Source organism: Acipenser ruthenus, chromosome 18 (genome assembly GCF_902713425.1).
Source record: "Acipenser ruthenus chromosome 18, fAciRut3.2 maternal haplotype, whole genome shotgun sequence".
NCBI lineage: Eukaryota > Metazoa > Chordata > Actinopteri > Acipenseriformes > Acipenseridae > Acipenser > Acipenser ruthenus.
Window position 1 is genome coordinate 18,896,385 of NC_081206.1, and position 22,998 is coordinate 18,919,382.

At 39.4% G+C, this 22,998-nt stretch overlaps 2 protein-coding genes across 6 annotated transcripts in view; one reads left to right on the forward strand and one right to left on the reverse strand.

Annotated features, from left to right (window-relative positions):
• Positions 1-22,998, reverse strand: part of LOC117412541 (dnaJ homolog subfamily C member 17-like) — a 77,431-nt gene that overhangs the window by 21,657 nt on the left and 32,776 nt on the right. Inside the window, exons 9-11 of one of the 3 annotated variants that reach the window (XM_058991405.1) lie at positions 20,549-20,629; positions 19,583-19,693; positions 17,257-18,028 (exon numbers count right to left, since the gene is read on the reverse strand). In XM_058991405.1, coding sequence (XP_058847388.1) covers positions 17,978-18,028; positions 19,583-19,693; positions 20,549-20,629 — 243 coding nt within the window. In that variant the 3' untranslated portion in view covers positions 17,257-17,977. Of the gene's footprint in view, positions 1-17,256; positions 18,029-19,094; positions 19,224-19,582; positions 19,694-20,548; positions 20,630-22,998 lie in introns of those variants that run through there. The other 2 variants (XM_058991404.1, XM_034021040.3) reach the window with 2 other exon arrangements.
• Positions 704-4,206, forward strand: LOC117970503 (cdc42 effector protein 3-like). Of its 3 annotated transcripts, none has more exons than XM_034918282.2 (2): positions 704-948; positions 3,094-4,206. In XM_034918282.2, the coding sequence occupies exon 2, from the start codon at positions 3,203-3,205 to the stop codon at positions 3,821-3,823; it is 621 nt and encodes a 206-aa protein (XP_034774173.1). In that variant the 5' UTR covers positions 704-948; positions 3,094-3,202; the 3' UTR covers positions 3,824-4,206. The 3 variants fall into 3 exon arrangements, with proteins under 3 accessions (XP_034774173.1, XP_034774171.1, XP_034774172.1); XM_034918280.2 differs by having other exon boundaries at positions 705-1,048; XM_034918281.2 differs by lacking the exon at positions 704-948 and adding an exon at positions 1,087-1,248.

Here is a 22,998-nt window from a genome sequence, read left to right on the forward strand (position 1 = left end):
GTGCCCAGGGAAAGTGTAGTGAAGTAGGCCTGTCGCTTCGGTTTCTTGTATGAGACTCGATAATGTGTCCCACAGCGGGAAGCCTGGGCTGGGCTTTTCAGTAACACTGTATACGGCCTGTTTTATATATTATTTTGCAAGATTAAAACTTTTGCTAGCAGTAAGTACTTGCATAGCATCCATAACTATTAAAAACTCAATAGTGCTGAATTTAGAAATAGTAAAAGAAACTTCAATGACAAACATTTCAAATAGAAGTCTTACTAAACCTAAATACTCACCTAACACACTTAGCCCCACCTACCCCCACCCCAAAACAAAAGCATGACAAATGCAGGGGTGTCTACAAAAATCTAAGGAAGATAATTTTAATCTAGTTGTGTCTACTTCCTTTGTGAGAATGCACAGCAGCGTGTGTGTGTGTGTGTGTGTGTGAGTGTGTACGTGCGTTTGTAAATAAGCAAGTACTGTGCCTGGGCTTGTCAATGATACCTTGGAATAGATAAACAATGAGAGAGAACATTTGCAATCATGATTCTCTATGATCATCCCACAGTTTCAGTAGAAGCCACTCACACAAAATGCACCATTTTAAAAAGTAAAAAAAAGAAAGAAGTGGGCATGGAAAGCAGCTGCCCTTGTGATGCATTAATCTCTGAGCCGTATAGTCCTTCCTTGAAAAATCTCACAAAAGAATACCTCCACTCCTTGTTAGCTGGCTCTGGGGCATGTGACTTGGCCACAATCCCCTTCCGCCTATGAAAAGCAAACAGAAAAACAAACCTGTTTTTCACTTTTGTACTTGTGTACACCTTGGCGGTACGTTAGGTAAAGGAGGTAGAAGAAGTTTTCACAGGAAACAATACAGATGGCTGGCTAAATAGAAGTTAAATTGGACAATAACTGCTATTGAGCAAAACAAACTTAAAACACAGCGATGAGGAAAAGGTGAGGGGAGAAAGGGAGGTTAGGGAACCATAAATGACACATAGGAATGCACAGGATTTTCAGTTTGGACGGCCTTTTTTGTTTGTTTTATCCTGCTCAGGTACGTTAATCTATTTTTATAACTTGTTTAGAATTATCACCACTTTGTACACAGACGTAGAACCCTGAGAGTTGCTTTCCTTGACTTTCTGGCTTGTTGTGTGGTTAAAACATGCCTGGTCACATCTCTCTATTTAGGGATGTGTAATGTAATTACTTGTGAGGGAGAGACAGGCAGGCATTCCAGATAGCTTTTGTCAGGTAAGTTTCTAAGAATCGTTTGAATTTAAAATCATAAAAAAATGTACATTATATAATAATATTGCTGCATGCACTATATTGCACTATATATTGGAAATTACAGTTACTCTTGTTGTGTGTTACTATTGCTGTTAGAGTAAAAAAGTAATGGAGTAATGGGCCTTTCCAGACCACGTACAGTTTTTGTTCCAACCATGTTTTTCATTGTTTAAATGAACCATATAAACCAGCAGGTAAATCTCTTATTATACCTAAACCTGGAGTTGAATAGCACTTGAAGATTGGACAGGCCATCCCTAAACTAATAATTCACTTTTTTCATAAAATGTGTTTTTTTTACTTTCCAAAACAATACGTTTACTAAATGTGTAGAATATACAGAAAACTATGGAACATTCTTTAAAATACATTTTTAATAATTGCTCACAGGGACATTTAATGAATACGTAAAGGGAATTTTGGAAAAATAAATGTGTTCTGCATTTAGTTGTTTCCCCATTATGTACTCTATTGATACATTACATGTTTGTAAGGTTAAATGCAGTTTGATGTCGCTATGCCTAAAAGAAGGATTTTAATTGTGTAATTTTTTAGAACCAGCTACTAGGATATAATAGTTTTTAGACTTTATTAGTTCTATTGCCTAGTTTGTTAAAATAACTTATTTCATAGCATGTGCTGGTATTTGAAAAATTAAGGAAGTTTTACCCACTGAAAAGTAAAACTTAAACAGAACTGTAAATAAAGCAGGATTAACAATTTGGAGAAGTGACCAGCTGTTAACACATAGGCTGAAAGTTGATTCATGGGATATTATATGCACCAAAGTTACAGTTTTTCTACATTGCTAGTCACGGTTTGTTTGTTTGCTTTCTGACGCTTCTCTAAAGCCTTTTTAACTGAAATTCACAACATGTGGTTCATTTGTAAATCCTAGGTAGTCCCAGGAAATTCACCAAAACAGGGTACATTTCCACACCTCCAAACTAGTAATGTTCTTCTCATCAGCGATATAGTATGTTTCTGTATTTGTACCTGTGATTATTGCTTGGTTATTTAGAATAAATAGAGTGAACATGTTAATGTGTGTAGTTGTTTGTTACTTTTTAATGCAATTGTAATTACTGAAGCATAATTGTAACTAACTGGAATTGAACAAAACCGCATTGTAATTGCAACTGTAACTACAACTGACCCCTGGTCGGCTGCACAGCATCTCAGCAGACTAGCTTTTAACACAAAACACGTGTTGCTATTTATCCCTTTGTGAAATATTTATGAAGCTAAAATGTAGCAAATTGCTAACATGTAATGGCTATGCTGTCAATGTCGCCTAAAAAGAACAATTGTAGCTGTAGCAAAGATTATTATTTTGTGAGACTTCTAATTAAAAGTAATCTCAACAATGAAATTCCTTTAAATGTTGGCTCCCGCAGCATTCAATTAGGCACACGCTGAAAAGCCTAAAAAAAACCCTGTAACCATGTGTTGTAATTTCTCTAGTGATCAAGAAGGAAAACGTGGCTACAGCAGTCAGTAAAATAGATTAAGACTTTCAGTACACTCTAATTTAAATTATAATGTTGCAACTTGTTGTGCAGTGGTATCATTTAAAAAAAATCTGGATTATGTTTAACCAAATCGGTTCATGCAGCACTAACAACAATATATCATCACAGATCGACTTAGACCTTCCGCCACACATTCAACTTTTAGAAGGTTGGTTCCTTCAGGACCTGTATGAAGGCTTCATTGGTTCAATTAGAACATAGTCCTGGACTGGAATAACCCTTTTCAGAATAGAAGTTGTAAAATGAATAACGGGTTACTTCTGTTTTATTACAGGTGTGCATCCAGAAAAGAATCTCCAGGACTAGCAGCTTTAACCAAAACTTTTAGTGATCTGTTCACACTGCAAAAAATCACACAAAAGCTGTAAGATACAAAGCAGAAGATGCCGAGAAAGTCCTCATTGTTCATGAGATCCTCGGCTGCCAAAAGGGTCAGAAAGCAGAAGATGAAGGAGGTGCTACATGCAGACATGATCAGCATGCCGCTGGGGGATTTCAGGCACCTGTCCCACATCGGGAGGGATGAAGACCCGTTTGGGGACCTCTCCTTCCTGCAGGGGGGTCACGGACTCCTGAAGAGTTCCCAGAGCGAGTACAACCTCCTCATGGCCTGCAACCCCCCTCCCAAACCCCCCCGGATCCACACCGACGGGCCGGAATCCCCACACAGCGGCCAGCAGACAGAGCTGTCATTCCGCACAAAGAAATACTCTGCCTCCATGCCAATGCTGGACAATCTGGACTCGGAGGAGTCCTGGCAAGAGGATGCTGAGGACCAGGAGGAGAGCAGTGGACCGGCACTGACTGACAAGGCAACAAAGCAGGAATCCAGCTTGGAGAAAGACACTAAGAGCAAGAGTCCCCACACCTCTGAGCCAGATCTCCATCCCTATCCAGCATTCCTGGATCTGGGACCTTCCATCTTGGATGATGTTCTTCAAGTCATGAACAAACATGAATGTAAATATCTGCTTCCATCTGATTGTGGGGGAAATCTGAAATAAAGTCCTCCTGTTTCTGTTATCTGGGGTCAGCCTACTAAAGATTTGTACAGTAAGGTCAAGTGAAGCGGTGTTGGTATTGACCGTGGATACAGTGGAGGAAGTGGTGTCTAAGTGGTGCAGCTGAAGTTGCGGTGGTCTCAATTATTGTACCTCTTTATAATTTAGCACAATGTATGCTGAAACCACTGAACCATTCTCTTAGGCACTCGTTTAATAAAGTACTTCAAGATTCTTTTGTGAATGGAAGAAATCTGATATCAAATATAAAAGCTATCATCGTATAAAGAAAACATGTGCAAGCCTTCTTTAAATTTAGACACATAACTGGAGGTCTTGATGTGCTCTTTCTGTCTATACACTTTCCTATAAATTTTAGGAATGTTTGTTTTACTGTTGAGTGAAAGTCTTACAGCGGAGGGTTGAGCAGCACAAACTGCCTCATCGGGTAAGCAGGTTCTGTCACACAAGAGATTCCACTAATCAATAGAGAATATCAGCACTTTTCACTTCCTGTTTTTAGTTCTGAGTGAAGTGCTTAGTAATTTCAGACTGTATAAGTAATGTGTCAAACTAGGTGTGGTACTAAAAAAAAAAAAAAAAAAAGGTAATACTGCAAGTGCTAAAAGTGTGTACTATCCACACAGACATAGAAAGGTATAGTACAAATACACGCACAAAAAGCAATCTGATCTAATCCAAAAACGGCATCAAAATGATTATATATGCCTATTAGCTGCCCCCCCCCAAAAAAAACACACTACTTCTAAACAAATATTTGTACAAAAAATTAAAAAAAGAAAAAAAAAGAACACATATTTAGATCATTTAGTGATACTTTTCCATTTCTAGAAATCTAAACCACTCTATGACAGAGAAGCACACCCTGTTATAACAATGTGTTATATTACTTCAGTCATCCTGTTTGCCAAGAATGGAGGATACATTACAGTACGCTTAATGCACAGTGTTACTTTATTTTTATCAAACCGGCAAAACCGGTTTTGGTACGGGGCATTGTTTGCTAGGCATATCTGTGAAAGTTCACTCACCCCAAATTTGCTTTACGAGAACCAGTTCTCCTAGTAAAGGCTACCTGCATAGAACAACCAACGTGAACACTCTGTATGAGCCAAGGTAAAATCACTTCTCTGTTTTGTTACAAACAAGTCTGACTGAAATGTCTTCACTGCATTCCAACACTACCATACATTTGGCTTTGTGTGTGTCTGTTAATACGACAGTAAGACTCCTGTGTTGAGAAGTTGTACTCAAACCTTGGAAATGAGTACTACATTTAAAAAACATTACCGTTGGTCAAATCTGGTAAATAGTGAACTCATTTCAGTACCCTCAAGGTAAAATACAGTTTGCAAATTACACTCTGAAGATAGATTTCATAAGTGTTGTGGTATCTGAAGCTTCTACACTATGGCGTCTGCGGTCCTGACTATCCAGTGGTGAAAGAAGCAATTTTCTCTCAACCAGAACACCACGCAGACCCCTCTAACACGCAACACTCTGCCGACATCCTTATACTAGAGTGCAGGATAAATAAACGGAGCGCTCAGCTTTCTAGAACCAAAGCAGAAAAGGGGGCAACTTGATCCAGCCTGGTTGTTTAAAATAAAACACTGTTGTTTTAGCTGTAAATTTGAGCTCTTACTACCGTTTCTGATCCAAAATAAGAAATAACAAAAGAAACGCGATACTTCCACATGTGCTCTCGCCGTTTTGTTTTGTAGTAGCTATTCGTTATTAACACTGATGAGCGTTTAAATGCGACCTGCTGAACAAATAGTTGCGTTTCCCCACTATGCTTACAGCACCCAGGCAGACCAGCCAAAAACATACTGGCATTAACTGATTAGAGATGGATTTGTATTATTTTAGTCTTCTTTCAACACGTGGACCCAAATGCAGGGATTGTGTTTGTCTTTTAAACTATGTGGGGAACACGATACGAATGAGAGAAATACCTTGGTAGGCTCATCACTGGCAGCAACCAGGCACTCAAAAAGACAAACACAATTCTTGGGTATATAACCAAAAGTGTAGAGTACAAATCCAAGGAGGTTATGATGAGGTTGTATAATGCACTGGTGAGATTGCACGTAAGAGCACTGTGTCCAATTATGCTCACCAGTCATAAAAGAACACATTGTTACAGCTGGGATTCAAGGATACAAGACATTTTTCTACAGCATTTTAAAAAAAAAGAAATTCTAGCACAAGTATACCATGATAAAATCACCTTGTAATGAATTGGCATCTCAGCCCACTGAATTCAATGGAAAGGGGTCGACATGAGCTGCAAACCATATGGTTCAAAGATGAACGTCTACTATTCAACTGAAGAGCAAGCTCTCTGTGTCTTATGCTGCTGATGTCAGAACTATTACCTCATCAGCTGCTAGGAGGAGAGCCATTACAGTCTGTACAGAGAAACTACCGGTCTGTGCTAAAACTCTGCTTCCTTTATTGAAAAAACACCCATAATAGTGGTCAGCTGGTCAGCGTCTGTAACAACACACGCAACAAAATAACCTCCGGAAACTTCTTATAACAAACGTTATGTTCAATGCTGCACACTGCAGTATTTACTTCTATATAGAGAAATAATTAACAAATCTGTAATGTTCCTGTTTCAGCTTAATTGAATGTATAATTTTAATTGTAGTAAAATTAAACAAAATGCCACACTAAATACTTCACTGAATACTGACATATGTTACACTTCTAATTATAATTATTACGCAGTATTGAAATGTAATCATCACCTCATTTGTGGTTTATTTAAAGAATTGCTCATTCTTTGTAAAAGCAGGACGTTTCAGATATTGCCAATCATCATATCCACTCTCCCGTTTTAGCCACAGCTACTTACCGATGAGTTGTGGCTTCCTGCCAAAATTAAATTATTTGCCTGTAAAAATTTTTTTTTTTTTTTTTTTTTTTTTCAAGGACCTAATTAAAGCCATGTCAACTTAGAATGACTTAGGGTGTTGCAACTGCCAAAACGGATTTCTTAAAAAAAAAAAAAACACAACACACAAGGAAAAAGTTCACCATTTATTGTTATTTATTTATACACAGAATAACTTTAAAGCTGTTACCAGGTGGACGATGGTCAGATAGGAAACAAAAATGAAAAAGCCGCTTTTGGGCCATTTCAATTTCGAAATAAAACAAAACATAAAGTGCCATCAGTATGACGGAAAAGTTGATGGCCGTGACTTCAACAGTATGTACATAATTGTATTGAATAGTAAATGGAAACGAATGAAACTTTGAGAAGTGATATGACCTAGATGTCACTAGGTAAGCAAATAAAGGCGTTGGTATATATTCAGTAAACATGAAGTGGAAAAATGTCATGTTTACTCAAGATGCCTGCAAAAAAAAAAAATGGCCATACAGACGGTCATACTTATATGTAGACAGACTTCACCCCCTGAAAAGCTTTTGCCAGAAACAGGACCCAAACTGCCATCTCCTCCCCGCAGGTTCCTCCCTCAACTCCTTAAACTTCAAACAAATCACATAAAAGACCAGGGTCAGTGTGTATCTATCTATCTATCTATCTATCTCTATCTCTATATATATATATATATATATATATATATATATATATATATATATATATATATATATATATATATATATATATATATAATGTATGTATATATCCGACTTTTTGGCCAGGGGGAAGACATATACAATCGTACCCCCGAGTTTTCAAGGTTAATTTTACTGTGATTATATATGTAATACGTCTTTTTTGCATCTCATCTTGTACAAGTAAAAAGAGTGACCCGCTAATTTTGTAGAGCGGAAAAAACTACATCGTACTAAAAAAAATAAGTTATACACAAACTGTACTCACAAAGCTCTGCACGCCGTCTAGCAAACAAAATTCTGCATTGCACTGCAAGATCTAATAATCTCACTCCTGCAGCAACAATGTACATGAGCCGAGTCTGAGAAACGTGCTTCAACAGCCCGCAGCTTGAACAGCGTGCAGCTTGAACAGCGTGCAGCTTGAACAGCGTGCAGCTTGAACAGCGTGCAGCTTGAACAGCGTGCAGCTTGAACAGCGTGCAGCTTGAACAGCCACCAGCTTGAACAGCCACCAGCTTGAACAGCGTGCAGCTTGAACAGCCCGCAGCTTGAACAGCCCGCAGCTTGAACAGCCCGCAGCTTGAACAGCCCGCAGCTTGAACAGCCCGCAGCTTGAACAGCCCGCAGCTTGAACAGCGTGCAGCTTGAACAGCGTGCAGCTTGAACAGCCCGCAGCTTGAACAGCCCGCAGCTTGAACAGCGTGCAGCTTGAACAGCGTGCAGCTTGAACAGCCCGCAGCTTGAACAGCGTGCAGCTTGAACAGCCCGCAGCTTGAACAGCCCGCAGCTTGAACAGCCCGCAGCTTGAACAGCGTGCAGCTTGAACAGCGTGCAGCTTGAACAGCGTGCAGCTTGAACAGCCCGCAGCTTGAACAGCCCGCAGCTTGAACAGCCCGCAGCTTGAACAGCGTGCAGCTTGAACAGCGTGCAGCTTGAACAGCGTGCAGCTTGAACAGCGTGCAGCTTGAACAGCGTGCAGCTTGAACAGCCCGCAGCTTGAACAGCGTGCAGCTTGAACAGCCACCAGCTTGAACAGCCACCAGCTTGAACAGCCACCAGCTTGAACAGCCACCAGCTTGAACAGCGTGCAGCTTGAACAGCGTGCAGCTTGAACAGCCCGCAGCTTGAACAGCCCGCAGCTTGAACAGCCCGCAGCTTGAACAGCCCGCAGCTTGAACAGCGTGCAGCTTGAACAGCCCGCAGCTTGAACAGCCCGCAGCTTGAACAGCGTGCAGCTTGAACAGCGTGCAGCTTGAACAGCCCGCAGCTTGAACAGCGTGCAGCTTGAACAGCCCGCAGCTTGAACAGCCCGCAGCTTGAACAGCCCGCAGCTTGAACAGCGTGCAGCTTGAACAGCGTGCAGCTTGAACAGCGTGCAGCTTGAACAGCCACCAGCTTGAACAGCCCGCAGCTTGAACAGCCCGCAGCTTGAACAGCCCGCAGCTTGAACAGCCCGCAGCTTGAACAGCGTGCAGCTTGAACAGCCACCAGCTTGAACAGCGTGCAGCTTGAACAGCGTGCAGCTTGAACAGCCCGCAGCTTGAACAGCGTGCAGCTTGAACAGCGTGCAGCTTGAACAGCCCGCAGCTTGAACAGCCACCAGCTTGAACAGCCACCAGCTTGAACAGCGTGCAGCTTGAACAGCCCGCAGCTTGAACAGCGTGCAGCTCGAACAGCCCGCAGCTTGAACAGCCACCAGCTTGAACAGCCACCAGCTTGAACAGCTGACGAAGCAAGCAGGCGTTCATAATGTCTCATCTGAAGAAAAAACTAATGAAACTTAAGACGATCACGTCATTCTTTTCACCATCCACATCCACGGTTACTGATGATTCAGGTCAGATTTGATTTGTTTATTTTATTTATATGTTTATTTATGTATTTCTTTTTTTTCTCTTTTCATTATTTATTTGTTGCAGCCTGTGACTTCTATTGGTTTTCATTTCTGCATGCTTTCACTTCATATGTAGTATAAATCAGTGTTCGTACAGGTGCCAATTATTTTTTTTTTTTTTTTTTTTTTAGAAAAGTCCTTAAAAAAGTGCTTGATTCCCCCAGACAGTGGTTAAAGTGAGGCGTTATAATACATCAGTATGCATACCGTTAAGAAAAAACACTGACAGTATGGCATATCGGCAAAATAAAAAATAAAAATTTAGGGGGAAAAAAATTATATATGTTTGACTTTTGTGTCTCTGCATAGCGTGAGTATGTTTCACCTCAGGTCACACCCTTGTTCTCCCTGGAAGCATTTACCTGTAGGTCACTGTACCCGTAAATTTTAAGAAGCACTTGTGTGTTGGAAATCGTACCAGTCAAATCATACGGATACATTTCATGTTGAATTCCGTTTGTTTTATTTTTGTGTACTAGTTTCAAAATGAAAAATATATGGGAATAGGTTATGAATATTTTGTGTACATACATTTGGTTAGCCTGCCGTTTCGAATGTGTAAAGCAGTCTTTCTTTACTGTACGTCTTCACTGTTGAAAGTTAAGTGCCTTCCAGTTTGACACACAGACATACATGCACAACAATGACTTGATTTTGTAATTAATTATAACACTCTTTTAACACTTGCTTTCTACCTGCTAATCGTCTGTTGACGTCAAAATGAAATGAGTCATCTAGACCAGCCAAATCAATCTAAGACTAAGCAATCACACAGTGACAATTCCAACAGTTTGGACAAAACAAAATTCCCGTCCACGGCTGGCAGTGGAATAGCCTGGACCGAAACAGGCAACCTCCAGGCTATAGGGCGCATCCTGCACTCCACGCGGAGTGCCTTTACTGGATGTGCCACTCAGGAGCCACACGTATTGCAATTTATTGACATGATTATTAATACCAGTCCCTTCCACCCCCAGTTAGATTTTTATGATCATAGCAGTGTGGAGTAGTGGTTAGGGCTCTGGACTCTTGACCGGAGGGTCGTGGGTTCAATCCCAGGTGGGTGACACTGCTGCTGTACCCTTGAGCAAGGTACTTTACCTAGATTGCTCCAGTAAAAACCCCACTGTATAAATGGGTAATTGTATGTAAAAATAATGTGATATCTTGTAACAATTGTAAGTCGCCCTAGATAAGGGCGTCTGCTAAGAAATAATTAATAATAATAAAATAATAATAATAATAATAATAATAATAATAATAATAATAATAAAAATAAAAATAATAAATCAGCTTAATGTAAGAGACCACAACCACAAACAAAGCGAGCGGGGAAAAAAGTAGGTTAAAATTACACCCCCCCTAGGCTTTCAGACAGATTTAGTCCCCTGCAATTGGGTAAGTCTGGCATACGTATGTAAAACTAAAATAATGGCATTCTCTGCTTTAGAGGTACCAAAAGACAGACCAAATGAAAATATTTAGCCTATGTCACAAAGACGGCCGGAGTGGGTGGCGTCAGACCAGAAGCAGGAAATAAAGAGACAGAGAAGTGTGGTTTGGTGAAGCTGAGCGAATGCTTTCGCTCAGCATTTAATAAACAGAACAGAAAATAAAAGGTTTGAAAACAACAAAAACACAGGACACGGCACTATACGCCAAAATAAATAGACAAACAAAACGTACTAAACACTTAACAAACGGTGCACGGAGAGACAAACAAACACGGTGAGTACAAACACTTATCGATTATTATTTTACTTCACGTTCTCCTTCTCTCTCACCCGTTCTCCACTCTCGAACACCCAACCCCGACTGAATGAAATGTGCATCTATATATACTGTTGTGCTGGGATTCAATTACTAATTAATTATTCACTTGAATCCCAGCACGTGAATTAATTCTGTGCAACCCCGTGCTCACATATTACATTTAACCAGCACGTGAAGTGATTTGTGTCCTCCTCGTGCCTAAATACAAATCTACCTTTTTAAATCACACATGAAACACAGACCCGTTTATATCCCGTGTACCAATGACTATACACCGACATTAACACACGCACGCAACATACAACACATAATACACAAATGCACACAGGGGCGGGGCGCATTGCCACAGCCTATTTTTGTGTGTTAGATTGGGCAAAACTATAGCATCGAATCACCCATGTCCTCCTAAACTAGTTTCTACACTATATCTGCGTACCCAGACAGGGATAAAGTCTCATCCAAGCATGTAGTTCATTGATTGTTGGGAATTGTCCAGACATAAGCGAGGTACAATTTACTACCCAGTTCAATGTTAAAGAACAGCGACCTACTTGGTCTTTAAAACACATTTAAACCATTTGCTCCACTGGCTTCCCTTGGTAACGTATTCCATATGTGTATTACCCCATGTGTGAAAAGCTTTGTGTGCAGATTAAAGAAAAGGCAGCTGGAAAGCAGACCGAAACAAATGGAGTGTACCAGGGGGTCCCAAGTGTCGCATCCAGTAAAAGCACTCCCGTTGAGTGCAGGATGCGCCCTATAGTCTGGACGTCGCTGGTTCGAGTCCAGGCTATTCCTTTGCTGACCGAGGACGGGAGCTCCCATGGGGAGGGATAGGTCGGCCAGGGTTAGCTCACCGCGCACAAGCGACCCCTGTGGTCTGGCCAGGTGCCTGCGGGCTTGTCTGTAAGCTGCCCAGGGCTGCGTTGTCCTCCGACGCTGTAGCTCTGAGGTGGCTGCATGGCGGGCCTGCAGAGTGAAAATGAAGCAGACGGCTGACGGCACACGTTTCGGAGGATGCGTGTGACCGTCTTCGTCTCTACCGAGTCAGCGTGGGGGCGGCAGCGGTGGGCCGGGTTGAAATAAAAAATAATTGGGCATTTCAAATTGTGAAAAAATAATTGCCGATTCCAAATCTAAAAAAAAAACTCCCATGATATCTAGTACTGCACTAGGTAAAATAAAGCACAAAGTCAGCTTGCCTTACAGGACATGTGTTCCAGTTGCACTCCCTGCAGTAGGTTGTTTTACCTCAGTAATGCTCTTTGGATCCAAGCATGTTATTGGCTTGGGGAAGCAGATACATATGTGATAATTTTTTAGTAGACAACAACCAGTATTTTCCAAATTAAACCACTTAGGAATAAATTAATTATGAAATATGAGGTGTATTGATGTAAAATAAATAATAATAATTGGTTTCATAAAGTTTATGAAGTCACTACACCATACTGTTTCCATCAAAATGTAAGCTCCCATGGTGAGTTATTTACAATTAGAAAAATAATGAATGCTTGTTTTATGGAATCAATACAAATATATTTAAACATGTATGTTTTTCATTTTTAAAATCACAGAAAACACAAGCGTAGCTACAACAGGGCTATTAAAGGGGAAGTCAGTTTTTCCCGATTTACTAGCCCTTTCTGCCTCCCAGATTCCATGGATCGGCCAGCACTAACCAACTGGCACGAGTGCCTAGCACAAACTCTTTAAAATCGCAACAATGGAAAGATTTCAAGACGTAATTCAAGAGGTTTAGTGTTTACGCTTTGGAATTCGCTTTGCGATTGTTTTGTGTTTATCACAGTCTGGCTCCTAATTGCCAAGTCATAAGCTGGAATGGTTGTTATGTGTTTCAGTAACTTTTTTCATGCACAGTATGTAAATCTAAATTGTCACAGAAGTTTATTTGTAATTATAAACTTAATGTCTGCAGTCTTGTCCCACAATGATTTTTGCAATCATCACATCGTACCTGATGTTCTTTGTTTTAATGTCTTTTTCAGTAAATCAATGTCATTCTTTAAAACAAACAGCATTTCAACACAATCACATTTCATCTAAACTTTCACCCCATCCTCAAAATATAAAGTTGGCCTGAAAATGTCTTTTTTTTTTGGTGAGAAATTCAGCCCCAGTCAGTGATGAAGACTCCAAATCAACTAAAGCTAAAGAAGCTGTTTGGCACAGACCATGACATACAGTGACTCCTTATTCTGTGCGTCAGAGTCCTAATCACACACTGCTTATTCACTGCTAAGCGTGTTAGTAAAGTTATTCTTAATAAGCGCAGAACAAAGGGTCTTGCCAGACATTTTAAATTACAACATGTGTCTGCATATCTGTAACCACTTTCAACATCTGCCCCCACTCTCTGAATGAACTTGGTAACATATAATGTAGACCTAGTAATACAATGCTAGGGCATGAGGAATGGCTTTTTTTGTTATGTTTTGTAGAATTTTTGACACCTGAAATATTTCAATTCTGCTTCTGAAAATGTGGAATGCTTCTGTTTTTTTAAAAGTGATCAAAACAGGTTCTCTTCAAATATGGCATTATATGAAATTAAAACGGCATGGAAAAAAAGGATGGGTTGGGGGTAGAGTGTTTTCAGCGATCATGAATACTTTAAAAAGGGGCTTTGTAAGTATAGTAGAAACGTACAACACATGTGCTTGCCTTGACTTGTTACAGCTATAGTATCCACATGTTCTGTCTGCTGTGTTGCAGGATCCCAACATGCATGCAAAATTATGTTGCAGTGCAATAGAAACCCGGAAGGCTTCATTGAAAAGTTCCTAAAATGTGTGTGGATGCTTAAACAGTGATCAAAATACCTTTGTTACATCTAAATTGAGGCCCCTTCTCTCGAAACCAGTCAAAACCCGATTTTTACAATTACTATGTTAAATATTTTCACTGTAACTATGTAGAGTGGTGAGACCGCACTTAAGAGTACTGTGTCCAAAGGGACATTGTGGCCCTGGAGTGAGTCCAATGAGAAACAACTAGACTAATCATAGGTCTTAAAGGAATGAACTATGAAGATAAATAGGTTGAAAGGACTCTATTTAGCCTAGAAAAAAGTAGAATTAGAGGGACTTGATTGGTCTTTAAAATCTTAATAGGAGTTGGCAAGGTTAAGCCTAATCAACACATTAAATGCCACACAGAACCGGAGGGCACAGTTGGAAATTAAGTGGAAATAGACCTTATGACAAAGGGAAGGAGACACAGAGAGTGGTGAGGGTATGGAATGGGTTACCTAGTCACATTGATGATGCTGAATCACTGGGTTACTTTAATACCCCAAATTAACCTAAGATTGAGATCAATCAGTTACTAGGAACCAGAGAAACACAGCTGGGCCAAATGGTGTCCCCTTGTACGTAAATGTCCTCGCGTTACAATTTTAGCAGTAAAAGGAAAATGGCATCTCTGCTGTCTTTGGAGAAAAGAACAGACCTGCAATCTACAATGTATTGCAGCTCTCGCTCAGTCATCTACTTTAGTGTACTATAACCCACCTTCTCCTCAAAAAACCAAAAGTATTGTATCTATACAACTGGGGCGGTGATATGAAGCTTCACTGTTCTGCTTCAATTCGCCCTACAGCAGAGGAACGTCAATATGGTACATACATTTTAAAGCGTTTCATACATTATGATATTTTTTTATTTTAAATTGAAATCCAAGTATAACAGAGACACATTGGTGTCAAATAAATACCAGGAGGACATGTCTTTATGCAAAACCAGTCACGTAGCACGGAGTGGGTCCCTAATCTTCCATGCAAGCGTCTCTGAACTCGCACCAATTCCTCTCCCTCCCTGCTGACAGCATTCCTGATTCCCACAGCTCAAACTCCTGAAACAATATTTGCTCTCCGTGTGGATTCATTTTGAAATGGTTTTGTCTTTTGCCAAGGAATCCGTGCTGAATGAAAAGATAAATCAACACCCCAAAACAGATGTCTTCCCCCAGTTCTAGAGTGTGTTTCATCGCTGCAGTTTGCCATTACACTTTCAAATTGTTACTTCAAATTTCATTCATTCTTTATCTCTGCCTGAAGATGTGATACTGTAACAATACAAAATAGGATTGCACTCTGAAGTAGTATGTCAGTATCAGACATCTCTCACCACGGCTATGAATTCAATAAACAGCCATCAGTATGATTGCAAAGTTGATAGATGAAGAGACACCCACTATATCCCCAGATTTTGATATTTTCAATGACTCATGTTAAAGGTAATATCAAGTTTCATGATAATTGGATACATGATCCTCTAGATGTATGGAAAAAAGTGAAGCGTATATTTATAACCGCCTCCACTATACTCGAGTCATAGGGAATTTCATCCCCAGTGGCGGATTAAAAACCTCCATCATCTCCAAGAACCAGTCTGATGTTTATTTTATTTCTTCTGTTAAATGATTCAAACTCTATCTGTAATTAAATAATTTGCTCCAGGGTTTTTTGTTTTTTTTTTGCAGACAAAATAGAATAACAGTTCATTTTCATTCCTAAAAGTAATTCCAGAGTTTTATAATAAATTATATGAAATCAAAATAAAGGGAAATTTGCTTTTTTTTTCCATGTTGGTGTTTTTTTCCAGGAATTGCTGGGATGGCGAGGTCTGTATTTGGTGTATTTTTAAATAAAATGTAGTAGACAAATATTTTACTCAAAGTAGGCAGATAAATATACTCCACATCCCACCCCAAAAGTTTGAGAGTTGACATGGAGGTCGCCAAAAGTTAACACTGCTAATTGGAGGCCTTTACATAGGTTAATTGGTTCATACTGATGAAATAAGTAACTTACTCCAGAGCCATTCTCCAGGTTTACCATGGAAACATGTGTCCTGCAGTTGCAAGATACATGCAGTCTTAATAACGTGAGCTGTATTCTGTGCAAACAGTAGATAATGAGGCATACTGTTTGTTGTTCTTACTAGACTTAATTGCCAATTTCAGTACATGAAGTATTCTAAAGACTCCAAAGATTTCCTGTTTCAGGAGTCCTGGTGGACCATCCCCCTTTCACTCTCTCTCTCACACAAGTGGTAGTTCATGCATTGAGTTTTCATGTAGCACAGCTCCTAACAACAGAATCAGTAAATTTGGGACAGTTCAATTGACTTCAGCCAAGTGAGAACTGATGATGACAATGTTATAATTGAATATGCACCGCAGGATAATAAAATCTGTGGTACAAATATATATGGATATTTTTTGATAACAAGCAAGTTGGATGAATATATTTACAATACAAGTGCAATATTGCAGTAAAACCACATGTTGAATAGTAAGAAATGAAAGAAAGAAAGAAAGAAAGAAAGAAAGAAAGAAAAAGAAAGAAAGAAAGAAAGAAAGAAAGAAAGAAAGAAAGAAAGAAAGAAGTCTAACTTTAGAATGTTCCATTGAAACTTACAATTTGAAAAAAGAACAGTTTTGAAATATGTTTCTTCATATAAGTATTAAACTAAGTGGTAAGGCATCTGGATATTTTCAGCAGCAAAAAAATAAATAATAAAAAAATCTTAATTAAATGGGCATGTTACCATTGTGAAAATGAGCCATTGTACTCCTCATGAAGCCAAAACTAAAAGCCACAATAATGAGATGCTGAGGATTTGAAACCTCAGGAACAGAAGCCATGTGTCTTTAGTCTAGTTGTATACAGTACAGGGGTCTGGTGATGAAGTCACTGCAGGGCTGCAGACTTTTTCAAAGGTGTTCCAGGCACCATTTTATGGTCAATTTGCTTAAATTAAAAGTACTTTTCTATTGAACAAATAGTCCTATGTATTCACTTTAACACTTTGGCCTTGAATTTAAATCCATTTCAGCTGTGAAGACTTCTTGCATAAAAACCATACAGCAGAACTCAAATATTTTATGGGTAAATGGTTGCAGTTGACCAAGCCAAACCCGCAAATTAAACTGGGCCCAGATCATATCCAGAGATGAAGGGTAGTCATGCAATAGCCAGGTTAAATTGTTTTTATATTACTGCACATTCTGTGACTGATAAAATATTCATACAGTAAAATGACACGATAAACAAGAATAACAGCCTACGATCAGAGCACATTCTGTCTAGGAAAACCACCAACATAATAATAATTGAACAGCATTCTGATTTTTAATTATTATTTTTTTTTTTTTTTAATATCATTTCCATCCAGCAATTTACCTTTAAAAGTTATTGGAAAAATAACAAATATGCAATGCACACTTTTGTGCAATAGGCAGTACTTTACATGGTTCATTGGTGAGGTTATGCATTTGTTGCTGTGGGATACTGTCCACAGATACATCCAAAAGCCATTCCTTGTCTAAAGTCAGCTCTTGTAGCGTGTTGTATTTCAGATTTTGGATACTTCTTTTTGTTTCTTCTTTATTGCAGGATACATGCATGCATTATACAGCAAAACCTCCGTAAAAAGGCAGACTAAAGTCACAATTAAATCTCTCTTTTTTTCACTGCGGATTTGCTTCTATTGACGGCAATAAAAAAAATAAAAAAACACCTTCAATATTAAGGCCACCCCAGTATTAAAAGCAATATAAACAGTCCCAAATGTATCAAATCACTGTTAAATGACCTCTCTAAAAAGACCAAATGCATCCAAGTTTTTGGTTTGGTAGTTTACAACATGACATACTGTAACGCATCTGCACTTAGATTAAAATAAAACAACTATAATGACTGTAAATTTGAACAGATTGCATTGAAGAAACGATGTACCTTCAGTAGTAAGGCCACCTCCTATTGTGGCCATTTTGTTGTCCCCTCAACTGGTCTGAATAACAAAGTTTCAATGTATATTTATACCATTTCTTTTTTTGTTTATTTAACCAGGAGATTTACTCTTTGAGACCGAGGCCTTATTTACAAGGGAGTCCTGGAAAACAATAAAAAGTACAAACACAATAAAAACATGTGTGGTTGAAACTTAAAATCAGCAGCATACAGAAATCAAAGAACAGAATAAATAGGACATATCTGTTTGTTAACGTTGACTGAATGAGAAGCATAGACAGGAGGTTCGACGCGATTCCCAAATACGATCTTTATAACCAGAGAGAGAAAGACACGCTTTCAAATTCCATCTTCATACTATGATGGAAACAATTTCACGTCTTCGGGAATTGATATGCAAAAAGATAATTCTGTGTTCGTGTTCGAGCTGTTTAAGAAAACCGACGTGAACAATAGGAAGGACCTGAACAGCCAGCTCATCTGGAAGAGCACCTGGCCGCTAACTGGGATACACTTTAAATCCCACGCTAGACCACAGCTCTCTCCAGAGCAGGGCTAGAACCATCAGGGGCTATCCTGTAACATATACTCCACATAGAATTAGAGCTTGAGATCCGTAAATCAAATACCTGTCAAACTGTAGCCTTAACTGCAGCTGTTCATCCCCAGGTCCCATCATTGTTGATAAAGTCTGGCAGTGAGCTAAATCCATATTAAAATCTGAGCTCTTTAAGCTCCCTCTGTTCCAATTTTTGATTTAATATTCCAATTGCTCTCTTGGATTGATGAGCTTAGATACATGTATTTATTTCATCTGCAGCTGTTGAATACTGTTCGAGGTGTTTCAGAGAAGTAATTTTAATATTCCACGGGGTTCCTCCAAGTTTAAAAGATCAGTCTGCCAAGATCCACTCCATCAGCAATATAGTAATGAACAGGATTTAACACTTACGGCGGCTCCACTGCAGAACCACAGGCGCCCTATCGGCCACAGGGGTCGCTGATGCGTGGTGAGCCGTGGATTCCCCTGCCGACCTAAGCCCTCCCTACCCGGGCAGTGCTCAACCAATTGTGCGCCGCCCCCTAGGAACTCCTGGTCACGGTCGGCTGTGACATTCGATCCTGCGATCTCCAGGCAATAGGGCACATCCTGCACTCCGCGCAGAGCGCCTTTACTGGATGCGCCACTCGGGAGCCCCCTTCTTGACCTATCTGTTAACTCAGGTCTGTCAAAACTAAGTCAACTAGACAAACGTAGTCCTCAGGAACGTTCGCCAGAAGAAAATGATGCATTGCAGTGTATCCAATTCATGCTCCTTCCTGCAACAACGTTGGTGCTGTGATTGAAACGAATGAAAACAGAAAATCAGCATTGTTGCAGGAGGGAGCGAAGGCTCCCAAGTAAATGTTGAGACCTGTATTAACCAAATTATGACCCGTTATGTGTGATTTACATTTTGAAAAGAGTCGCAATAACTTTAAAAATATAATGCTGCAATACAGGCAGCACAGGACAAAGGTGCGTTTATTGTAACACTGCAGAGTGTTCTGTAACTCTAAGCTCTCACAGAATTTTGACCTTTGCATTAACTGAGATCTGTCACGCTTTGCCACTTTCCTCTGTGCTTTCACTACACTACTTTTACAAGAACACGTTACCCTCGTGAGGTAGTAGTTTTCATTCCCAGCCTCTTACCTGTGTGCTGGTGTCAGAGAGATGGCTGGGAGCTGGTGCAGGCCGTCCTTCCAGCCATGAGATCTTCAGAGGGTTACTTGTTAAGCCATGCTCATTTTTAAAAGCTAGCTCCTGGTAAAAGACAAGGGGAGTGAATGCCTTCTCAAATTAAAACACGTCTACTGCAGGCCAGGCTGACTTTTATTAATTGTATTAAATCACACAAAAATATATCCTAATTTAGCAATTAAAATATCTATCTACCTATCTATAAACATTGTGCCTGTGTATGCTTTGAGATTGTTTTATTATATTTTTGCCCTGTAGATGATTATATTCTGATTTGAGTTCTTTACAGTGCTATGGGGGCCACAATTACTTTCATTATAATTATGCTTGCTTACTAGATACAGTACTAGAATTGTGAAGATCTTTTCACAAATAATTCTCACTTTTTTCACTTAAATATGACTGAATTGTTTAAAAGATACCTCGAAATGGGGCATTTGGTGCCACATCAACCAGTTCCCATTCATTTCAGTGACAGTGGCATGTATATTTGTCTCATTGCCCACATTAGCTTCATATTGCAATCTGAGTGTTTATTTAAATTACTCAAATATTGTGTTATTTGTATTGTTTTGGATAATGTACCTGTCCAAGACCAATGCAATGTAGGTTAGATCATATAAAGTGTCTTTATATTCGTAAGCACCATCTAACCAAATATGCCAAACAAAACTAAAGAAACAAATCCAGTAGATGGCGCTAGCTCGTACTTCTATAAAGACAATCCATTTTATCTAGCCAATGTTACATATATCTACGGCAGGAAACTAGACTGAAGATCAGCACCTTCACACAGACAGGCACAGTATTTGAGTATATGTAATAAGAATCATTCAGAATTATTACAAACATCCTTAAAAGTAACTAAAAAAAAAAAACATTAAAAAATATATATTTTAAAAAGAAGAAAATACTTACTGCTGCTTTGACTGTAGCAAACTCTGCAACTGCACTGCCAGTCTTCTTAGTAGATACGAGGACATTTAACACCTCACCATACTGCATGAAGAAAACATACATGAGATTTGTAAGGAGTGGTAATTTCATTGCAGGAAATAATCTCCTGTTCTTTCTACCTGCAAACAATTTATTCATCCATGTATTTATATATATATACACACACACACACACACAGGGATGAAGGCTTTATTTGCATCCTGAGCCATTCGAAAAAAAGGCATAATACTGCAGTAGTGATGTCAAAATAGGATATTTGTGTAGAAGATTATACTTGACCTTTGACACATATTTCACTCCTGTGCACCTAGAGACCACTTTCAAACAAAATGCCTCGTTTTCAATCACTCAACAACACCCACAATTCATGGTTTTTAGACACTTTTAACAAATCTGTCTCTGAAGATTTACAATCATCCTCCACCAACGGGAGCACCAAACAAGCGAGCGAGACGAATAATCTTCGACTCTGACAGCGACTAGAAAAAAAACAAAAACAAAGCAAACCCGAGGAACAGGTCTCAAACCCCAGTGCACTAGAGCGGACATTTTGAAAAGCACTTTGAAACAGGTCTTTAAAGTCAGAAGTGTAAAAGGTTGTCAGGATGTTAACAATGAAGAGAAAAATTACAGGTACGTTATTTAAACAGTTGCTGAATACAGTCTGCAGAGGAAATGCTTCTAATCAGTTCCTTATAGTGCATATTTCTAATCACATTAACAAAACTATAAAAACAAACAATGAAATATAGGAAATATAGGAATATTTGTATAGTAAAAATATGAAACCAGAAGAAATATCAGAGGTCTGGGAGACATGAGTATTAGGCAGCACAACACATGCTTTGGATTATGAGAATTGATTGTAATGAAGATCATTTTGAAAGGCAATCTTGAAGTTTGGCTGCAGCTGTAGCATACCATGCATCAACTACAGATGAGCTTATCATAAATGATGTGTGTTCTGAAAGATGTGCATGTAGGATACATGTCTGGAAGAACACATTTTCTTCATTATTACAGTAGTCCTTCGCTAGACTGGACATATCTGGAGACATACCGGTTGTCCAAAACAACAAGCTGTCCGGTTTAGAAAAATACATACAAATTGCACACACACACATTTATAACACTCACATTTTAAATGTATAAATCATTGTGCTGAAATAACATTACTGTGTTCTCTGTACACATTATATTACCTAGAAAAATAAATCTGTACAGTACAGTATATAGCACAGCAGTAAAACCTAATGAATACCTAGTGCACTTTCTTTTTACTTTAGCCTGTAGGCTACTGGTAACACAAAATAAATCATGCTGCTGCATTCCCTGTACACATTACTGCACAATGTGGAAACAATAAAAGATTATTCAAAATTGAAACTAAATGATTTGAGTGCTGAATAAGTTTTTTTTGTTTTGTTTAGTTTTTTCCTGGAGATATACATTTTTTTTTTTTTTAATTTAGTCTTTGACAATTAGTTTTTATTATTTTCTCCCCAATTTGAAATGCCCAATTATTTTTAGGCTCAGCTCACCGTTTCCACCCCTGCTCTGACTCGGGAGGGGCGAAGATGAACACACGCTGTCCTCCGAAGCGTGTGCCATCAGCCACCCGCTTCTTTACACGCTGCAGACTCACCGTGCAGCCGCCTTACAGCGACAGCGTCGGAGGACAACGCAGCTCTGGGCAGCTTACAGGCAAGCCCACAGGCACCCGGCCAGACTACAGGGGTTGCTGGGGCGCGGTGAGCCGAGGACACCCTGGCCGACCTAACCCTCCCTTCCCCCGGGCGACGCTCGGCCAATTGAGCCCCGCCCCCTCGGAGCTCCCGTCCACGGTCGGCTGCGGAATAGCCTGGACTCGAACCGGCGATGTCCAGTCTATAGAGGGCATCCTGAGATATACATATTTTAAATAAAAGGTGCTCAGTCTGTCTAAAAAAAAAAAAACTCTTTCATATAGGAAAATGTGAGATCTGCAAAGTGATGGCAATACATATTAGATCAGATTTACTGGAATTATTTTGTTAGCTCTGTGTACTTTAACTGCCCGCCTAGTTAACAAAGTTAGGTAGGTGTAGAGCAAGGTAAAACAATTATATGCAGATGGACCTGGACCATTTTAACAACCTGCATGATAATCCCCTCGAAAAAGAAGTGCATTTTAGAGCACCACAACACTTTCGATACAAACTGTTAAATACAAAATGTAACTTCGATTCAGTTGAGGCTATAAAATCTGAGCCTCTTCAGCTGTGGAGTTAGTAAACTTGACAAGTCATTTTCTATACATTGCTCTTTTTACATTTTCTTTACTGTTTTATGGGTTCATGTAACCACTCTTGAGTGTTTCTGGTTTCTGTTGCTTTAAATTTCAGTTGTAATATTTTTTCTCTAAATCTGCC